Consider the following 18,139-nt stretch of genomic DNA (forward strand, 5'->3'; position numbering starts at 1 on the left):
GTTATATTCTCTAGCTTTAACTTAAAAAAATAAATGAATTGAAAGTCACAATGTTTTGTTAATTACTTTACATTTATATGTAGCTTATATATATTTTATATCAAATATTTCAAAGCATTTCCCGCATTCTAGCCCTAATGTTTCCAAAACATAGTAATGTTATTTATACTCGATCATTCCAGTCGATTTTTTATCATCAACAAATTGATTGGACCCGAATCGATTAGCATGCATCCCTAGGCTTGTACACCTTTCAATTTTCAGTATTTCGTATATTTCAATCGCCTGGTCACACCGTGCAGCATTTACAAAATAAATTCCTGGCTGTGTTGTTGTTCTTTTTTTTCGTTCGGTTACATAGCACGCTAAAATAAATATCCGAAAGGTAAATACGATCAGCTGAATAGCAGGTGTTAATGCGGGATAATATATCTGTTCGAAAAGAAAAGCGGATAAGACAAAATTGTTGCGCGTGGCCAGGAAAAATCTGGGCCACCTGAAGTGAAGGCGATCGAAAAGCGATAACAAGATAAAAACGTACTGTCGTGTACAGTGAAAACCAGAAATCTAGGAAATACTAGTTAAACAGTGGGAAAACATGACGCATTGTTTGCATTTGTATGGATGTTCAAGTGCGTCCGTGTTTGTGTGTACGCGGGCATCGCGGTGTGCGTATGTGTGTGGGTAGTAAAATACGCGTTAATTAACCAATTTTACAGAAGAGAACAACATTAGGCTCTTTATTTGTCGGCAATGCGTAATGTGCTCGAAATAAACAAAAACAAAATGAAGCAATCATTTCATCAGCGGCGCACGCATACAAATGCACTCTGTATACACCCGCTTATCGATATTAGCGATTATCGATAGAGCGCCCAACATATGCAATTACCATCGTTTTCCTGTTTTCCCCGTAAAAAAAAGAAGCATTGTGTAACGTTTTTTCCCCGGAAAAACAAGGAAATATGCAGCGAGAGTGGGTTTGATTAGCCACCCCACCTCCACCCAACTTCCTCTGCCCCCAGATTTTATATATATATTTTTTTTTCCGCTCTTCTGTAAGTCCATTTGCATGCAATTTGAATCGAGTCGAGATCGGAGCTTCGAGGTTTTCGGATTTGCATATCTACATATATATAAAACTGGAGAACTAAAAAGTGCAACTTTTTATATTCGTTTCGTACACTCTACAAAAATAAAACAACTTGATATGAATTTGACTATTGAGGAGTTCTGATCTTTAAAATATGTTTGCCTAATTTTGTTATCAATAATATAGAATCGTTCTTATCATATCTACCTGCCAACAAGTTTATTAACAATTATAATCCTTTAAGGAAATTTTAATATTTATATCTTTGGATCAAAAAAGTATAGCATTCTATATTTTTTTCGGAATACAAGTTATCCTTATCTATGGGCTATTTTTCTTTGAATGGTTACTAGAAACACAATGTGAAATTGTTTTCTTTGAAATGATATCACGGGTGTTTTGAAACATAAAACTATAGTAAAAAGGAAGCAGTGGAACAGGGCGAGAAATCGCCAACGGTTCGCTTGACAACTAAATTACAAATTATTTGAAAGTTAAATTGCGTTACTTAGACTTTTTGAGGTTTAATTGCTGATTCTAATTGATTACTTCGGATCAGTAACTTATTGATCCTTTGATGAACACCAAAAACATTAAACAAATAACTTGCCCATAAATTGTTAACCGAAATTGGTTTTCAATTGACCATTAATATGTGGAAAGAGTATTGCAATTATTATTTTGAATTTGGAAATTAAAATTGAATGTATATATGTACAAATATATATATCTAAATTACTGACAAGCTTAATAAAAATTTGATTTGGTTTTAATTAAATAGAAATATTAGAACCTATTACCAAAAAATATTTCTTTTGCAGTAGAGACCAGCCGATTCCAGAATGCTTTCGCTGCAAAACCAACGGCAACCGAAAACCACCGCATTGGTGGACGACTACGAGATTTCCGACACGGTTCTTGGCCTTGGGATCAACGGGAAGGTTGTGCAATGTACCCACCGCCGCACCAAACAGAATTATGCCCTTAAGGTGCTACTGGATAATGAGAAGGCGCGCCGCGAGGTGGATCTCCATTGGCGGGTCAGCGGATGTCGGCACATTGTAAACATCATCGATGTCTATGAGAACACGTATAGCGGCAGGAAATGCCTCCTAGTAGTCATGGAGTGCATGGAAGGCGGAGAGCTATTCCAGAGGATTCAGGACAAGGCGGATGGTGCATTTACGGAACGGGAAGCTGCTCAAATAATGCACGAGATCTGCGCGGCGATTGACTATCTGCACAGTCGCGACATCGCGCACCGCGATCTCAAGCCGGAGAACTTGCTGTACACCACCTCACAGCCGAATGCAATCCTCAAGCTGACGGACTTTGGCTTCGCCAAGGAGACATTTACCAATTGCACCCTGCAGACACCCTGCTACACTCCCTACTATGTTGGTGAGTTCTAATTGGTTGGATTATTCATAAGTCACTAGTTCTACAGCATGTTAATTACCGTATTAGTCACGAAAAATAATTTTTAAATTGTTAAAATCCGCTGTCTACCTATTTAAAACTATGCCATGTCATTTTCGAGACCGGAAATTGTATGGCAGTGATTTGATTTATACTTATGTATATATATTTACCACAGAGTTAATAGTAAAATCTGTTGTTAGCCAGCTTACTAATAAATTCAAATCTTTCTCTGGCAACCTCGTTTCATAACTTATTGTGTGAACTTTCTTTAAAAGTTTATTTAATTTTATTCAACCTTGTTCTCAATCTATCATTGCGAAAGAGTTCTGTTTAAACTGCAAAGTGCGATCGAATTAATTTGCAAAGAAATGTGAAGAGACCAAGGCAGACATGCTGTTTCTAGCCCTAACTTTTAACATCATTCTGGTGATGTTTAAATTACTTTATATAGTTATATATTAGCTAATTTTAACTATTTATTTTCAGCTCCTGAGGTTTTGGGCCCCGAGAAGTACGATAAGAGCTGCGACATTTGGTCGCTGGGCGTAGTGATGTACATTATTATGTGCGGATTTCCGCCATTCTATAGTAACAACGGCATGGCCATTTCGCCGGGCATGAAGAAACGCATTCGCACCGGCCAATACGACTTCCCCGATCCGGAATGGACGAATGTGAGTCCAGCGGCCAAGGATTTGATCAAGGGAATGCTGAATGTGGATCCCAGCAAACGTTTACGCATCCAGGACGTCATCCGAAACAAGTGGATTGCTCAGTTCAATGCCGTTCCACAGACGCCACTTTGCACGGGTCGTATGCTTAAGGAGGGAGAAGAAACTTGGCCGGAGGTTCAGGAGGAGATGACGCGCTCACTAGCTACCATGCGCGTTGACTACGATCAGGTTGGTCTTCCTTCTGTGTGTTATAGTGTCGAGGATATATAGTTTGTGGGAGGAAACATAACAATTTTTAGACTCTGTTTTATTGTTCATAAGCTGAAAAGGCTTCCTTTTATATAATATTACTCATTTGTTTATAGAATAAGAAAATAGATTTGTATACGCTTAAGCAATTAGCGAGTAGACTTTTTCTTTGCTCTCATTTGTTTCAATCGTGATTGAGAAAGTCACTAATTATAAAAGCCAACAATGAACTTGCGAGGTTAATGCGCCTAAAATATATTTTTATCTTTGAAAGAAAATCCTAAAATTATCTGCATAATTTCATCTTTCAAAAATGTTGTACTAACTTATATCATTTCGTATTCTTCAGATGCAAATCAAGGCGCTAGACAAATCGAACAACCCGCTGCTAACGAAGCGCAGGAAAAAGATCGAGGAGATATACGCAGCCAACGCGACACGTAACTAAAACCAGAAAGCCAGAGCAACTAACACAGCCAATCCGGAGTGAGATGGGCGTAGGACGTAGGATGGGTAAACCATCGGTTTAAAACTTAAGCAGAAAAGTTGTACAATGCTTTACAAAAAAAAAAAAAACGATAACTACTACTATATACATACTACGACTACAGTAAAAACAAGCTGCTATTAACTACTACGATAACAACAACCTCTACAAAACAAACTACTCGATGTTATTATACGTTACGTTTTCTTATTTTTTTGTCCATTATCTATGTATAATCCATTTCCAGTAAAAGGTTCTTAGGGTATTTTGTAGTCTGAAAAGTGCTCTTTTGTAAAAGAAACTAAAAGCGTAAAGAAATATCGAACTTAAGGGAAAGCCAAGAGCAAGCCTAGCTAGCCAGCCGAATTTTCAATATGCCTCGGTATCGCGTGAAAATGTTTCGTTTTCGACCCTTTTTTAATACGTGTACTTTGTAACAGATCTTTTTTTTTACGTGTACGTGACTTTGATTATAATTATTATATATAACCGTGTGTATATGTATGTATGGTATATGTGAGAAGAAAAAAAAAACAATTATACAGCCAGTTGACGTTAGCATTAAACTGCGAAATAATTCAGTGTTGGTTATAACTTTTATTTGCTAACTCTGCAAACGATATACCATTTTACCGTATAGCGTATTTGTAGTCTATAAACAACAAAATCCCCCAAATAAAAAAACAAATCAAGCTTATTTTACTATGATTAAAAGAAAACGTTTTTGTATTCCGAAATTATTGTGGGAAATGAAAAAAATATTGGTTACGATCTTTAGCAATAGCATGTTTAAGAAAGAGATGCAAAGATAATAATAAGATTTAATACTACAATATCTGAATGTTAAAACTCAAATAGTTTTACATAATAATGAAGTTAAGCCATTTATAATGGGCTAACACAAATATCAAGAAAACCTGTTTTTCTAGAGCCCATAACTTAGCTCTTAGTATCCCAATTTCAAAGTGGAATGCCTCTGATTTAATTTTCTGATAACCTAGTTCTTTCACAATAAGAAAATGGTTAAGCACCTGAAAATTAACTACATTGTAGCTTAGTTACTGTAATGAAAATTTCTTGTGGATTGGCTTTTGCAGTTTCATTTATTTTCCATATCCATGATCAACAGTGCTTCGACATACGCATGCTGGCACATACATATGTGCCGTATATATCTTCAACGATGTGTGTTTGGGTGCGGAATAACCTGAGGCTTGTGGGCGGGACAGGGGGATAGGGGGCGTTTGCCATGGCTAAATGTGGAAGAGTAGGTGGTTGCAAATAACAATTTGCCAACAGAGTGGTACCCACAATTTCGAGACTAAAGGCTACGACTAAGACAATAGTTAACATTCATCGCTATAACTACAGATTTGTTAGTGATTCGGTTCATTTTTTTCAAAAGGTTCGTGTTGTGGTTTTTATCTTGTTTACTTCACTTCATTTTTATGCATTTTGCATTTACCTTGACGTACTTTCAGTTGCGTGTTATATCAATTTACAAAATATGTGACAGAAAATTCGCTTAGAAAAATACATTTGGTTTTGATTTGCTTCCTGTCCTCGATTTTCTTAGTTATTTTTTTTTTTCAGTATGTGTACTGTATGCTTGCTGTAGTTTGTGTGCTCCAATAGCTGTTTTTGTTAGCCCTAATTTGTAGTCTAATGGCAGATATCGAGATTCACCGTGTGGTTCCGGGCTCCTCCCGCTAATAGTTGAACTTTAAATTCCTGCATTCGTTTCCAATTCTCCTGGCTGTCCTTTGTCCATCTGTGATTATAACTCTCTCTCTCTCTACGTTCCTCTTTAGCTATAGTTTTGTAAACTGAAGGTACATTTTTTCAACAATCTCCCAATCCTTTTTTGATCCGTTTCGATCCCTTTTTGATCCATAGGTGCTTTATTTATAGAAAGCTGTCGCAGCTGTTCTCAGCCTCGCTATTGGAGCAATCCATCGCGGGCAGTGAAACTCCACGTCGATAGGCCCACTGCCTCTGCTGATGCTGGTGCTGATGATGATGGTTATGATACCCATGGTCAGATCCTCTTGGCTCACAACTGGAGCTAGAGCTGTTCCCGCTACTAGAACTGCTCTGGCCATTGGGACTCATGTGGCTGCCACGACGTCTGGAGGTGGACGGTGTGTCTGGCAGTGCGACGGCGTTAAGGCGCGGGAAGTACTTGTACATCTCCAGTAGATTGCCCAGCTTGATGTGCGGCTTGTACTCCACATCCTCCAGCGATTGCGCTGCCGCGCTGCTATTGCTTAATGGTGTCCAGAAGGTGAGACCCAATTGGGCCAAGTGACCACCCTAAAAACAAGATGAAAACTCAGTTAGTTTTTACATTTTGATGGTGACTTAAACCTTAACCCACCATGATGTCCGTTTCCAGTTTGTCGCCAATCATGGCGCACTCTTGCGGCTTAACATTGAGAAAATTGCAGGCGGCATAAAAGATCTCCGGATGTGGCTTTTCCCACGGGAGGTCCGAGGACACTAAGACACAGTCGAAGTAGCCTCGTACATGCAGCTTGGCCACCTTCTCCCACTGTGCGTTCGATGGCCCGTTGGTAATGAGGGCCAAGGCATAGCCCGCCTGGCGCATACGCAGCAGAAGTTGCACATAATCAGCTGGTACGGCCAAATAACGATATCGCAACTTCAGCCACTGCGGATAGATCTGCTCCGCCAGATGTTTGTGGCGCGTTGGAAGCGATTCACGCCACAGGTGAGTGCGCCACGAGTCCAACGACGTTTGCGAGTTATCCGGGCAACGTCGAAAGGCCTTTAGAAAGTTTTGAGTAGACTGAGCGGCATCATCTTTGCTGAACTGGTACTGACTCTCCAAAACGTCGGCAAGCTGAGGATTAAATAGGAAAAATTATGATTAGGATTGATTTTAATATCTAAATATGTAGTTTATAGATTTAATTATGTTGGAGGATCAAAACAAATAGCGCAGGAAAAGTTAACAATCTTTTTATAATATTTCAGGTGAAAAAAAATAATTAAAGAGGGGTGGATCACATACTTTTTAAAGATATGATAATGTCATAAAAACCTCAGTCATTGGAAGAGATAAAACTATAAATACAGTACGTGATATAAAGACCAAGATAAGTTAAGGATTGTCACGCTATAAAGAGTAAACTTTGGTAAACTGAAAAACGAATTTAAGAATGTCACATCATCATAAACTCTTAAATGGCCTTTATGGCTCGTATGATCAGAGCTATTTATAATACGTAAATCTGAACTGTTGCGTCTATAAAGATCAGATTGTTCAAGCCAATCATTCGCTGGAATAGCAGTCAATTGATTAATCGAATGCCGTAATCATTATAACATCGCCTTCCTATCAGTGCATCGAACATCAAATTGCAAATGCCGACGATGCACATGTCACATAAGTTCTATACACACACTAGCCCACAATTGTGGACACAATGATAGCTCGGAAATTTTTTTTCTGTCTAACAATTCTGGGAAATACTCATACCTTTTTTCCAACTATGATCATGGAAATAAAATGAAAACTATAAACAGGTTAAGTTTGATGACAATTATTATCACAAATAACTTGATATGCTTAATAAGCTTTGAAGATATACTAAATGTGCGGGTTTGTAATGGTAATTAAAAGCAACTGAACAAAGAAACTGTCTAATAACCATGACTTTATTTTGGGGGTTTGAACGTGGCATATTTAAACACATACATATGTGATAATGAAGTAACCTATCTAAATTAGTAAAGCTTAAAAGATGATTAATTTATCAGAAATGAAAATAATATGTAAATGTATGTACGTGACATAGTCACCGTTTTAGCAAATAGCTTTCTTTTTATAAGGTTTAAGATAAAAAGGTGATAACAAGATATTTATGGCTAAGACAACCCCTTATATAACAATGAATAAGCTTTAAGGATGGGGTAATAAAAACATCAGTCATTGAAATCCTAAAATTAACTTACTAGATAAGATTTTTATTTAGATTCAAAAGCCTATCCTTATTAAATATTTTATTATTTTGGGCCCTGAATTTGTTATCATAGCTAAGATGTCAATAACCTCTTAAAGTTCATATACTTCTTTTTATATTTAAGTTATCTTTGACTGGTTTGGATGATATTCCTGGTGAGGAATAGATATGTTAGATACCCCCAACTCCCAACGTTCGCAATACCAAAGCTTAAATGTTCGTATTTATAGGTTTTATCAAGTTGATAATATTCTAGAGTGCATTTACCCACGATTATGAATAAGCTTCCATTTACATATATTGATTAAATGGCTATGATAAGATTCTTGGATGCCATTCACCTCTCCTTCAAGAAAAATTTCTGAAATTCTGTAATCTGATTTATTTTTGGCTTTATTGTGCTAATTAGCCTTTCAAAGACAATGTAACCATGGGTATATTTCAGTAATGATGATAATATCCCATCAATAAGATCTTTAAAACTCCTTTCACCATTCTTGAAAAGCAAAGATTGCCAATTTCAAAAGTAGACCTGATTTTTTGTTGGTCTTACCACGTCGCCAGCCTTCTAGAGTGCATATACCCGTGGTTATATTTAAGTTAAGACCTTGTAAAGTGCACTTAGTGTTTACAAGAGCGGGGATGGGAAAGTAAAGGAAAACGCAAATAAACAATCGAATTTCGGGCGCGTAGTATCAGCTGAGCGTCCGGATTTTTCGACTACGTAACAGCGGCGCTGAGTTGCAGTGGAAAATTTTCTAGCTGGGCGGCACGCCTGCTGCGCACTTTCACCCCCAGGAAAACGATATATAGATATGTTTTAAGGGGCTCGCGGCCCTAAACAGTGGGATTAACTTAACTTGACTTACCTTTCTGATCGCCTTGGAATCGCCGGTCCGCGTTGGAATCAACGTGTTGTCCAGGTCAAAGTAAAAGGCGCTGATTTTCGCACATGTCGCATCGAAATGTGAATGTGTGGCTATCGTTTGCTTGCCGCAGTGGAATTTGCTAGCTGCCATGGGAGTCGCAGCGCGGGGGACGTGGGAAAAATTTTGGAGGGGTTAGGCGAGTGGGATGGGAAGGGGATAATAAAAGAATAAGAAAGGAAACTTTATGTCAATTCAATCCGCCAGCGGATTTCCGATTCGAAATTGGCGCCAAACAAAATGTTCACGTATTTTACTTTTTTTTTTTGCACTTCAGCGGACTGACAAAAGTTTCCGCTTCTCGCGCGGAGTTAAAACGGCAAACTGAATCGACAGAAAAAAACGAAACGGAACGGGAGCGGTCGCAATAAGGTCGAAAGAGCGGGAGCGGGGAAGCGGAACAGGTGAGTGCGGATGTATGAGTGTGTCTGTGGTTGTAGACACAGTGACGAAGTGAGAGCGACTGAACATTGAAAGAAAGTATGAGCACAGACGGTTCGACAGTAATTGACAAAAGTCTGCGCACTGTGTCTAGAGATGGGCTTTTTTATCTGTATAGAATATATTAATCAATTTATCACCCAATTAACAAAATCTTAAATAAGAGAAGAGCTTTAATTAATAACAAAATAGAATGCACTATGTAATGTACAATCTAGAAGGCAAAATAAAGGAAATTGAACTAGTTTTGGAAAAGCTAAACTAATTCCATTAAAGCGCACATTCTTTTGGTAGACACACACTTTTTGGCGGCACTGTGCCCTGTGTGCCACGAGCTATTTGAGCGTGAGAGCGAAAGAGAGCAGTCGGCCTCGCGCAGAGTTGTCTCTATGCGCCGTTAGTCGACCGTGAGCTAAAAAGAGAGCACCATAGAGGTGGTGGGGAGGATCCCGTAGCTTTGCGGCGACGTCGCTCTCTACTCCGAATAAAAAATTATTTATTCTCAATTTCCTGGTTCATTTGCATTTTATTTATAAAATGTAAAAATAAAAACAAGCTAAAACAAAAAATTTCTTTGTTCTGATAAACAAAAAAATTATAATTCGGAGAACTTTCAACACTACCATTCGATTAATCGATAATAATAGTTATCGGATGGCAACGCCGAATTTTTTTATTTAACCAGGTGGCAAATGATTAGCCCTTGGAGTTCTTAAATTTGTTTCTATTTGTTTTGGTCTTTAGAGATTTTAAAAGACTTTAAAAGATGAGCAATACAGAGACAGTTGTGGATTTGTTTGCGCCAGGTTGGTCAATATAATAGATATAATGAAAGTTTATTAACACTTAGTTCCTTGCAGAAACCATCCTGAAAACTGACGAAGATGTGGCAGATGCTACAGCAGTCAGCAGGAGAAGATTATCCACGGATGAGAAGAAGTCGGATGACAAGAAGGAGCCGGAAACGCCAGATGATGAGCTCATCTCTTTAGAAACTCTACGTGCCTCACCTGTCCAGTGGCCGGAGCGATGTGAGTGTAAAAACGTGCACACCAAGGTATTTGGCGCCATTTTTAACCCTTTTTTTCACTTTGGGTGCTCCAGTTCCTGGAATGGACGAGTTCCTCACCATGAGCGAGACGCCCATCTATACGCGCACCACGGACATTGCCAGTAACCTGACCAACGAAGACATGATCAAGATCCACCGTGAGTACCTATTATGGTCATATAAACATTTTATGGGAAATGTTTTTTGTTTTTTAAACTTAGAGATTTTTCGCTTTGTGTTGACAAATATGTTAATTTTATATATATTTGAATATATTATTATTAATAATATACCCCATTAATTTTCCTACCGCAGAACTAGCTCAGCTTACTCCTGGACAATTAGTCGAGAAGATAAAATCAATGCATGATGAGATCTATCAGCTGGGACTCCGCGAGGCGAAGGAGATGACCCGTGGGAAGCTGTTAGGGATATTCGATCGAGACCGCATACCGAAGCGGCAACCATGAGATAGGATGATTCGGTCCTTGTAAATGGGACTTCTGAGGATCTCGTCGAAGTCGAATTAAGAATTTAGCAGTAGTTGTATTTGTACATAAATATAGATTTTTATAGTAAGTAATTGCGAATGTAGCGTTGAGAATGTATCACAATTTTACAAAGATAAATAGGCTTTTTTTGAACAGTAACTAACGTTTATTTCCATTAAAGCATTTTGGGTCCTACGTCGACAGTACAACGATTGTATTGCAGAGACTTATAAGGAGTCGGAGAAGAGATGACGTCGAGGAATGTGAGTGGAACTGTTGAAGGGAAGGAGAAGGACTAGGAGTGGTGGAGAAGGCACAGTATATTCCGCTAGGCAGGGATTTCAACACAACAAATAACTGTCTATGTGAGATTGGATGGATCGGTTTGATTCGTTATAACAAGTGTTAAAAGGGAACTATATTTCACACTTAACGCCCTGTTATATCTGATATTAAATGCACTCTGAAATGTCTAAATTGTAATTAATTTTAATTAAGAATTTGGGAAGAATCAGACATTTAAACACGGCAGTTATAAATGTGTTAAAGATAGTTCCAAGTTTACATCGGATACATATATTGTGTGTTTTGTTTCACCTTTTTTCACGATCCATTCCAATGTGGAGAAGTGTGTTTTGTGCTGGGGGTGTGCATATATCCAGTTTTCTGTTACACATATCCTTAAACATCATTTATCATTTCCCACTACTCCTGCCACTGCATCCCGAAACGCTGTTCAAAGGTGATCCGATTGAAAACGCCCGCATCGGCCAGCTGTAAGGGATCGGTGTAGTATGCAAAACGCCTTATATCCAACATAGCTAGATCGAACATTTGCTTCCAGCTGGTTAGATCCGTGACGCTCATATGAATCGGCAACTGGGGATCCGGTATATCAATGGCAGCCTGTAGGCGGTCAAAGGCCTCGGCAATTGGTCCCACCGACAGATTAACCCAATACTCCGCCGGAAATCGCTTGTTCTCACAAAATGGCGCTCCTTTGCGCATGATGAAGACCAGCATGAGGATCTCATAACGCTCTGAACTTTCATAAAAACGCTTAGTGCGGGTCTTCTCAACGAAATCGATAAGGAGGATCAGAGGTGTGTAGTTCTGAAGATGCATCAATAGCTCCCGATCGGTCCAAAGGTAACGACCGCCTTTAACGGTCAACATGCTCATGTTGCTCGTGAGTTGTTGATGTTGCTGCTGCTGCTGCTGGTGTTGCTGCTGCTGCTGTTGTAGATGTTGTTGCTGTTGGTGGTGTTGCTGCTGTTGGTGGTGTTGCTGCTGCTGGTGGTGTTGTTGCTGCTGATGCTGTTGTTGCTGATGTTGTTGCTGTTGTTGCTGCTGGTGCTGCTGTTGCTGATGCTGCTGGTGTATGCCGCCGGCGGATGGAGCTGGAGTTCCGGTGCTTGTTGCCACCTGGCTGGGCATGGCGACCACAATGCCCGTCTGTCTCTGGCAGCCAATCTCCTCCACCATGTGCACTGCGATGACGACAAAATGCAATTAAGGCAAGTACCTAAACCAGGCCAAGGTCGATGCGTGGGCCGAATAGCGACCCACCACCACCCACTTCTATTACTTGTTGCAAATAACAAAACAGCAAACGGGAAAGTCAAAGGCTATGGCTAGGCCAAATGCAATCAACTTACTGCGTGCCACAATCAAAGCGGCGGAAATTAGATGAGGCGGGATGGATCAACGGGTCTTTGTGGGTATGATTCTGGCTTCGAGAAGCTATAGCCTATCTCCTCCTGCAGCTCTGCGTGTTTGCCGTATGCCGTGTGCCCTAGACGATTGTTGCCACGCGAGTGCCTCCCCAAGTCCGAAGTCGGAGCAGCTCGGACACGCTTTCTCGTTGCACTCGGTCTCATTTTTTCGGACTCGGTTGCGCCAAACGATGGGGATGTGGATGTGCATATAGGGACTCGGCCCGTTTGGCAATGAACTTATTGGATGTGCGTTCTGCGCTGGCTGCAATTCGCAGATTTGTTACCAGGCAAACTGTCAACTCAAACATATACATATATATATTTATACAGATTTTTCAATTTTAAAAAACAGTTATACATTTCAGGATAATTAAAGAGTTTAAGACAAAATGATCCGATGTTAATGTTAAACTACTCTTGGGTATAGTAAAGAATATTTATTTTATGTAAATTTATTACAACTATCGTTTATCTTTGTGTTAACTAATAAACAAATTAAGAGCTTAATAATTTTTCTTTAAAAAGATATTTCTGATATTTTCCAAGATTTTGTAGACACCCTGTTATAATTACCTTTGATTTGATTGAAAGCTCATTAAAGCTCATCAGTTTATCAGCAATAGAAATTAAAGTTCGGACTGAGCTGAACGTGGTTTCGAATTTCCAATAAAAATGAATCTATGTTTAGAATCAACCTTGAATATTTAAACCAAACAATCAGAGTGTTAATAAACCTTAAAAACCTACCCATACCATTTTCTTCCAAGAGTATTAAACAACTTTCCTAATTTTATAGTTGCGATTGAATTACTATAGTATCAAACATTTTTATAGAGAAACTAAATATAAATGACATCCCCAAACATTGCATCAATTATTTATAATTTAGGTGTAATAATATAAATTAGTACTTATATTTCCCCCACTATGCACTATTAACAAAAAATTACAGCAAAAAATATGTAAGTACATCCTTGGAATGCCTTAATTTTAAAACTGCTTTAAATAGTTATCTAAAGACTTAATTAAAGTTTGGCCAACCTTTGATCAAAATTTTCCTTGTGCTCATTTTTTAAATATTTTCGCATCCCCACGAGCATGTAGCGCATTTTAGGTGCACCTAGAATCTCCAGGAGTATATCCATCAGGGCAAGGAAACTCTCCTCGTTTCCATTTTTATATTCCAGCAAAGCTTTGCCAAAACGACGAAACTCATCCTGATTGATCATACTGCGAAGCTGTAATAGTATATATAAAATAAAAACTATAAGAGGAATCTTCAAAACATAACTCACTTCTCGTAAAAAATCAGCCCTTGATTCGGGCGCCACCTTAGCCTGTGTACTGTTCGGCTCCACTTTAATATTCTCCACCAACTTGTACCGCTTCTTGGCCACCTGGCTGGACGATTCCGACTTCGTTGGTGAACTTCGCTCCCGCTTGTGAATCTTGACTAAGCCAGAGGAGGTACTTTTACTATCCATGCAGCAATTGAAATCGATACTCTGGAAAGGGGGGGAAATTTCCTAATCAACTAAATAAACAGAAAGTAAAAGTAGATTCGTGGGAATCTCGTGTTTACCGAGACATTTGAGTCGAGGCGGCTCATAAAGTCCATTGCATTGGGCGCAGCACCTCCCAGTTTTCGACCAGCGGCACTGGCATAATCGTCGGGCGTCCACGTCTTTATGGAATTGGCCATCTCCACTTTGCTACAAAGGAACATAATAAAAAATTCATATAGAGCCATTACAATAAAAAAGACAAACAAAAGTTTACCCATTATTTACACTATTAGTTATGACAAAAGTTCAATGGATAATTCTTGAAACCGATTTCGTTGAGTAAGCCTCAAGAAGTTGTTGTTCTTAAACTCTATTTATTTGCATTGCAATATTGGCTTTAAAAAATTGAATAATCCAAATTTTGGTGCAATGTGCCTCAAATTGTTTTTGTTCACCTTATTTTTAAGGATTTTTCAAAAGAGACCAAATCTTTGGAGTCTTATGAAACCCGATAACCAAATGGTATACCTCTATCTATATAATACTTATGTAGCTATCTTAAAATAAATTATACTTACATGGCCGTTTCATTGGCTGTTTTGAAGGTGGCATTGGATCCCGGCTCTCGTTTGATTTTTGGAATGGCGGCTAATGGTTCATCCTCGGTTTTGTAAACCGTTTCCAAGGGCGGATCCGACTCCCGCTCATCCGGCTGCTTCATCTTAAGGTTGTAAAATAATATAAGTAAATACCAAGAAATAAGAGGTATTAATTAGTACTCACATTGGCCTCGGCGTTCTTAAAGAACTGGCGCAGCTCCCTGACGATAGGACCAAAAGGCGAGCACTGCGGCCGGTCGCCCAAGTGACCGCGAATCCACTTGGACAGCTGCTGGACCTGGGAGGCGTCTTTAAATCGAGAATCACAGAGAAGAATGGCACCATAGTCGTTGCGATGCCGGATTACACGACCAATGGCTTGATTAACTGCCCTCGTGGCATCCAGATTATACCATTCCTGGCCACTCAACAGTTGATTCTCACGCGTCCTATTCGCCTCCAGATAGCGACGTTTCAATATCACCTTAGGATCCTTAAGGGGTGGAAATGGTAGGCCAGTAATAATCACAGCCCGACCATTGCGATCGGCGAAATCCAGACCTTCAGAGACTTTGCCTCGACAGACGGCCATGAAAACGGCGCCCTTGGAGTCACGTATTGCCTGGTAGAATTCCTCCATCGTGCTGGTAAACTGATCCTTGCTGCGCGGCTCCAAGAAGATCGGTTTCTTGCCAGATATGTCGGCCCATAACCCACTGGCCTGCCACGCATCCACGCACTTGTTTAACATGGGATACGATGGGAAGAAGACTAGGAGGCCATCGGGCACAATCCGGGACACATTCAAGATCGTCTGACCCAGGGAGCTGATATACTTTGGATTATCACTACATATAAAAAGGGGAAAAATATTTAAATAATTTAATAAATGTTACAATATGCATAATTTTATCAGTTAGCCTATATGTTTATACTTTCCTCCTTTCCTGTTTATTTTTTGGCTTGAAAGGCAAATATTTAACTTTATTTGTGACACAGTTTATCAGAAAACACTTAATGTGACGTGATATACATGTATCATAATTTGATATACATACATATAAGTCAAACATGTTATGTGAATACGATTGGCTTAATTATACTGCAGTTTTAGCTGACTTAGGAATAAATTGTTAATTTTTTAATGGGATTTTCAAAATAAACAATTTATATTTGGAATTGTAATACTCACCGGTTTGCGTAGTTTGATATCAATTGCTGACGATCAGGTCCAGTGCCGATGATCTTGACATATACTTGTGACTGGTCGACGATATGCGGATTCTCCAAATGCTGGGCCACCGGAATTGCCAGCTCGGCGATCAGAGGCTTGAGCGGTGCCAGGGTGCCGCTGGTAAGGATTACGCTGCGCACTTGTGTGTTGAGCAGTTGTTCCATTCCAAAGCCAGGATTGAAGCACCAGAAGTTAATGATTTTGGCCACCTTACTGGAGTTGCTGGCGGCCGCTATCGTTCCCTTGCCCAACCAACCACCCTGCTGTTTAGCACCTTGTTGCTTTCCATGTCCTTGTTTAGTCTCCTCCACTTGGACATGCACCTTAAAACTGGCGTACACCTTACTCATAACGTCCTGCTTATTGGCAAAAACAATAGTCAGCAGATCGCTGAGCATCAGGAAGGTGCCGCCCTTGCGAATGGTCATCTGCTGGGAGGCCACCAAGAGGTACTGGACCAATTTATCCAGAAGGGATACTATCGTGGCAACGTTACCATAAGTAAACTAAAAAAAAATTAGAATATATTTATTTAAATTTAAAAGATTAAACATGTGCAAAATTTATAAAAAAAAAAAAAATCGAAAAACTTACATTCGCTTTGCCGAGCAGATCATACATCATGGAAGCAGGAAATGTGGTTCCTTCAGCTACATTATCAACCACGACGGCGTCAATGGCTTTTTCTAGATCCAGCAGCATCTCCTTAAGCAGCGTGAGGTCGTCCAGGGTAAAGTCCTTGGGCTCATCACCGCCCATGTCCTGTGAATCGCCACTGGCAAAGACTTTCATCACATGTGTTACGTCCTCGATGGCCATGGCTACGTCGGAGGATTTAATTTGCACAGAAGCAGACTCTTCGCAGATCTTCTCGATGTTGTGGGCCTCGTCCAGAATCACAATGGTGTTTCCCAGTTCGATTTTATTCGCCTTACGAGCCTTGGGATCGAGTAGGTAATTGTAGGGCATAAAAGTGATATCTGCCTGGGCAACCAGTTCCCTCGAAGCAAAATAAGGACAGATCTTTAAGCGTTGACCCACTTTAACTAGATCCTCAATGTCCATAATGGTTGGCCCTTTCAGATCTGGATGATCCTTACGCGATTCTACGCGCATTTGAAACGTACAGGTTTTTGAGTGGACCCGTAGCTTACACATGTTCGTCTTGTTAGAATTGCCCTGCTCCCGCATGACCTCCGGATGGATGCACAGTTGATCACGGGAGCCTAGGACCACAGATCGCATGTTAGCGTAGGCAGTTCTCTTAAGTTCCCGCATTGCCTGGGTTAACTGCGAGTGTGTGCGCGATGCATAGATGACCTTGGGCACACCCCAATTATTCGCACGAGCCACGGTCTTGGCCAGATCGGAGAGGTCACCACCACCTCCTAGCCCGGGTAAATCCGTCTTTTCCATCTTTTTAATCTGCTGTTGCTGCTCTGATTGCCGGGTGCGTATCCAAGCCAATGATGAGCACAGCAGACTCAGCGTTTTACCCGTACCCGTTGGTGATTCCAGAACTCCATTGGTGCCATCTCGGAGGCACAGGATCACCTTCTCCATGTACGCCCGCTGCACTGGATATGGGTCGAACGGGAAGTGCACCGGAATACCGGCGATCAGGCTCTCCGGCATTATTTATAATATTATTATTTTTTATTGTTTACGCGCCAAAACGGAGTGAACATATGTTCAGGGTCGATAGCGATAAGTGTTTGAATAATAATTAGGAATCGTTATCGACAGAATACTATGAACTCCGAACATGAGAGCTTTGATCCGTGAGATACATTATTTTGTTAAACTAAAAACAAATTCATTTTTATGGAAAGATTACATTCTACGTATCAATTTAAAAAACAAATATTTTTAAATACTTTCTTTCCTAATATCTGTTTTTTAACATTAAGTACATTTCATGTTAAATTTTGATAGTTATGAAGTCTGTAAATGGACTTAAGACTTCTTTATTTAATTATTTTATGTATTTCATCTTTATAAAACAGGATCAATTTTGATATACCATTGTGGATAATTCTATATGTTTTACTTAGTAGGCAGTTCTTGTCATATGTTCCAATTCTATATTTCAATATTTCCAAATTAATTTTTTAATTTTTAAGAGAAAAACCAAAACTTTCGATTCAGCAAAAATAGATTATTTTCTTTGAGTGTTGGTATTATATTAAATTCGCATCCGTACATTGCTTCGAGGTAGCACTATACTTGCGATACTGCATTTTCCGACCGCAAGCAGCGTAGC

The 18,139-nt window shown here is 39.6% G+C and overlaps 5 protein-coding genes across 6 annotated transcripts; 2 read left to right on the forward strand and 3 right to left on the reverse strand.

Annotated features, from left to right (window-relative positions):
* The first annotated feature begins 280 nt into the window (after positions 1-280).
* LOC108103357 (MAP kinase-activated protein kinase 2) lies at positions 281-4,622 on the forward strand. The gene is made up of 4 exons (XM_017208803.2): positions 281-385; positions 1,915-2,494; positions 3,002-3,417; positions 3,788-4,622. The coding sequence occupies exons 2-4, from the start codon at positions 1,936-1,938 to the stop codon at positions 3,884-3,886; spliced, it is 1,074 nt and encodes a 357-aa protein (XP_017064292.1). The 5' UTR covers positions 281-385; positions 1,915-1,935; the 3' UTR covers positions 3,887-4,622.
* A 387-nt stretch (positions 4,623-5,009) lies between these two features.
* On the reverse strand, positions 5,010-9,296 carry LOC108103358 (N-acylneuraminate-9-phosphatase). The gene is made up of 3 exons (XM_017208804.2): positions 8,781-9,296; positions 6,303-6,788; positions 5,010-6,238 (listed from the first exon to the last, which is right to left on the reverse strand). Exons 1-3 carry the CDS (start codon positions 8,928-8,930, stop codon positions 5,831-5,833), a joined length of 1,044 nt encoding a protein of 347 aa, XP_017064293.1. The 5' UTR covers positions 8,931-9,296; the 3' UTR covers positions 5,010-5,830.
* Positions 9,297-9,913: 617 nt separating this feature from the next.
* On the forward strand, positions 9,914-11,295 carry LOC108103362 (protein lin-52 homolog). 2 transcript variants are annotated; one of them, XR_001772219.1, is made up of 5 exons: positions 9,914-10,084; positions 10,139-10,309; positions 10,383-10,487; positions 10,645-10,904; positions 11,002-11,295. XR_001772219.1 is itself a non-coding variant. In XM_017208807.1 (4 exons), the coding sequence occupies exons 1-4, from the start codon at positions 10,045-10,047 to the stop codon at positions 10,797-10,799; spliced, it is 471 nt and encodes a 156-aa protein (XP_017064296.1). In that variant the 5' UTR covers positions 9,914-10,044; the 3' UTR covers positions 10,800-10,979. The 2 variants fall into 2 exon arrangements, 1 of the variants encoding a protein (XP_017064296.1); XM_017208807.1 differs by lacking the exon at positions 11,002-11,295 and having other exon boundaries at positions 10,645-10,979.
* Positions 11,296-11,389: 94 nt separating this feature from the next.
* Positions 11,390-12,868, reverse strand: LOC108103361 (insulin-like receptor). Its single transcript, XM_017208806.1, has 2 exons — positions 12,479-12,868; positions 11,390-12,310 (listed from the first exon to the last, which is right to left on the reverse strand). Coding segments are annotated over exons 1-2 (786 nt in total). The 5' UTR covers positions 12,480-12,868; the 3' UTR covers positions 11,390-11,525.
* A 554-nt stretch (positions 12,869-13,422) lies between these two features.
* LOC108103360 (regulator of telomere elongation helicase 1 homolog) lies at positions 13,423-17,598 on the reverse strand. Its single transcript, XM_017208805.2, has 7 exons — positions 16,471-17,598; positions 15,835-16,382; positions 14,827-15,490; positions 14,622-14,764; positions 14,121-14,250; positions 13,834-14,043; positions 13,423-13,776 (listed from the first exon to the last, which is right to left on the reverse strand). The coding sequence occupies exons 1-7, from the start codon at positions 17,509-17,511 to the stop codon at positions 13,564-13,566; spliced, it is 2,949 nt and encodes a 982-aa protein (XP_017064294.1). The 5' UTR covers positions 17,512-17,598; the 3' UTR covers positions 13,423-13,563.
* Between the last annotated feature and the right edge of the window lie 541 nt (positions 17,599-18,139).

Source organism: Drosophila eugracilis, unplaced genomic scaffold, assembly GCF_018153835.1.
Source record: "Drosophila eugracilis isolate 14026-0451.02 unplaced genomic scaffold, ASM1815383v1 contig_2161, whole genome shotgun sequence".
NCBI classification, from domain to species: Eukaryota; Metazoa; Arthropoda; class Insecta; order Diptera; family Drosophilidae; genus Drosophila; species Drosophila eugracilis.

Excerpts from the sequence above, each read along its gene's own strand:
- LOC108103362 (XM_017208807.1), top strand. The coding sequence starts at position 10,045 with ATGAGCAATACAGAGACAGTTGTGGATTTGTTTGCGCCAG. Across the intron at positions 10,085-10,138 it reads TGTGGATTTGTTTGCGCCAG|AAACCATCCTGAAAACTGAC; the intron begins GTTGGTCAATAT and ends AGTTCCTTGCAG. Across the intron at positions 10,310-10,382 it reads TGTCCAGTGGCCGGAGCGAT|TTCCTGGAATGGACGAGTTC; the intron begins GTGAGTGTAAAA and ends TGGGTGCTCCAG.
- LOC108103357 (XM_017208803.2), top strand. The coding sequence starts at position 1,936 with ATGCTTTCGCTGCAAAACCAACGGCAACCGAAAACCACCGCATTGGTG. Across the intron at positions 2,495-3,001 it reads CTACACTCCCTACTATGTTG|CTCCTGAGGTTTTGGGCCCC; the intron begins GTGAGTTCTAAT and ends ATTTATTTTCAG. Across the intron at positions 3,418-3,787 it reads TGCGCGTTGACTACGATCAG|ATGCAAATCAAGGCGCTAGA; the intron begins GTTGGTCTTCCT and ends CGTATTCTTCAG.
- LOC108103360 (XM_017208805.2), bottom strand. The coding sequence starts at position 17,511 with ATGCCGGAGAGCCTGATCGCCGGTATTCCGGTGCACTTCCCGTTCGAC. Across the intron at positions 14,765-14,826 it reads TTAAGAACGCCGAGGCCAAT|ATGAAGCAGCCGGATGAGCG; the intron begins GTGAGTACTAAT and ends TACAACCTTAAG. Across the intron at positions 14,251-14,621 it reads ACAGCCAATGAAACGGCCAT|CAAAGTGGAGATGGCCAATT; the intron begins GTAAGTATAATT and ends GTTCCTTTGTAG.
- LOC108103358 (XM_017208804.2), bottom strand. The coding sequence starts at position 8,930 with ATGGCAGCTAGCAAATTCCACTGCGGCAAGCAAACGATAGCCACACAT. Across the intron at positions 6,789-8,780 it reads ATTCCAAGGCGATCAGAAAG|CTTGCCGACGTTTTGGAGAG; the intron begins GTAAGTCAAGTT and ends TTTAATCCTCAG. Across the intron at positions 6,239-6,302 it reads AACTGGAAACGGACATCATG|GGTGGTCACTTGGCCCAATT; the intron begins GTGGGTTAAGGT and ends TCTTGTTTTTAG.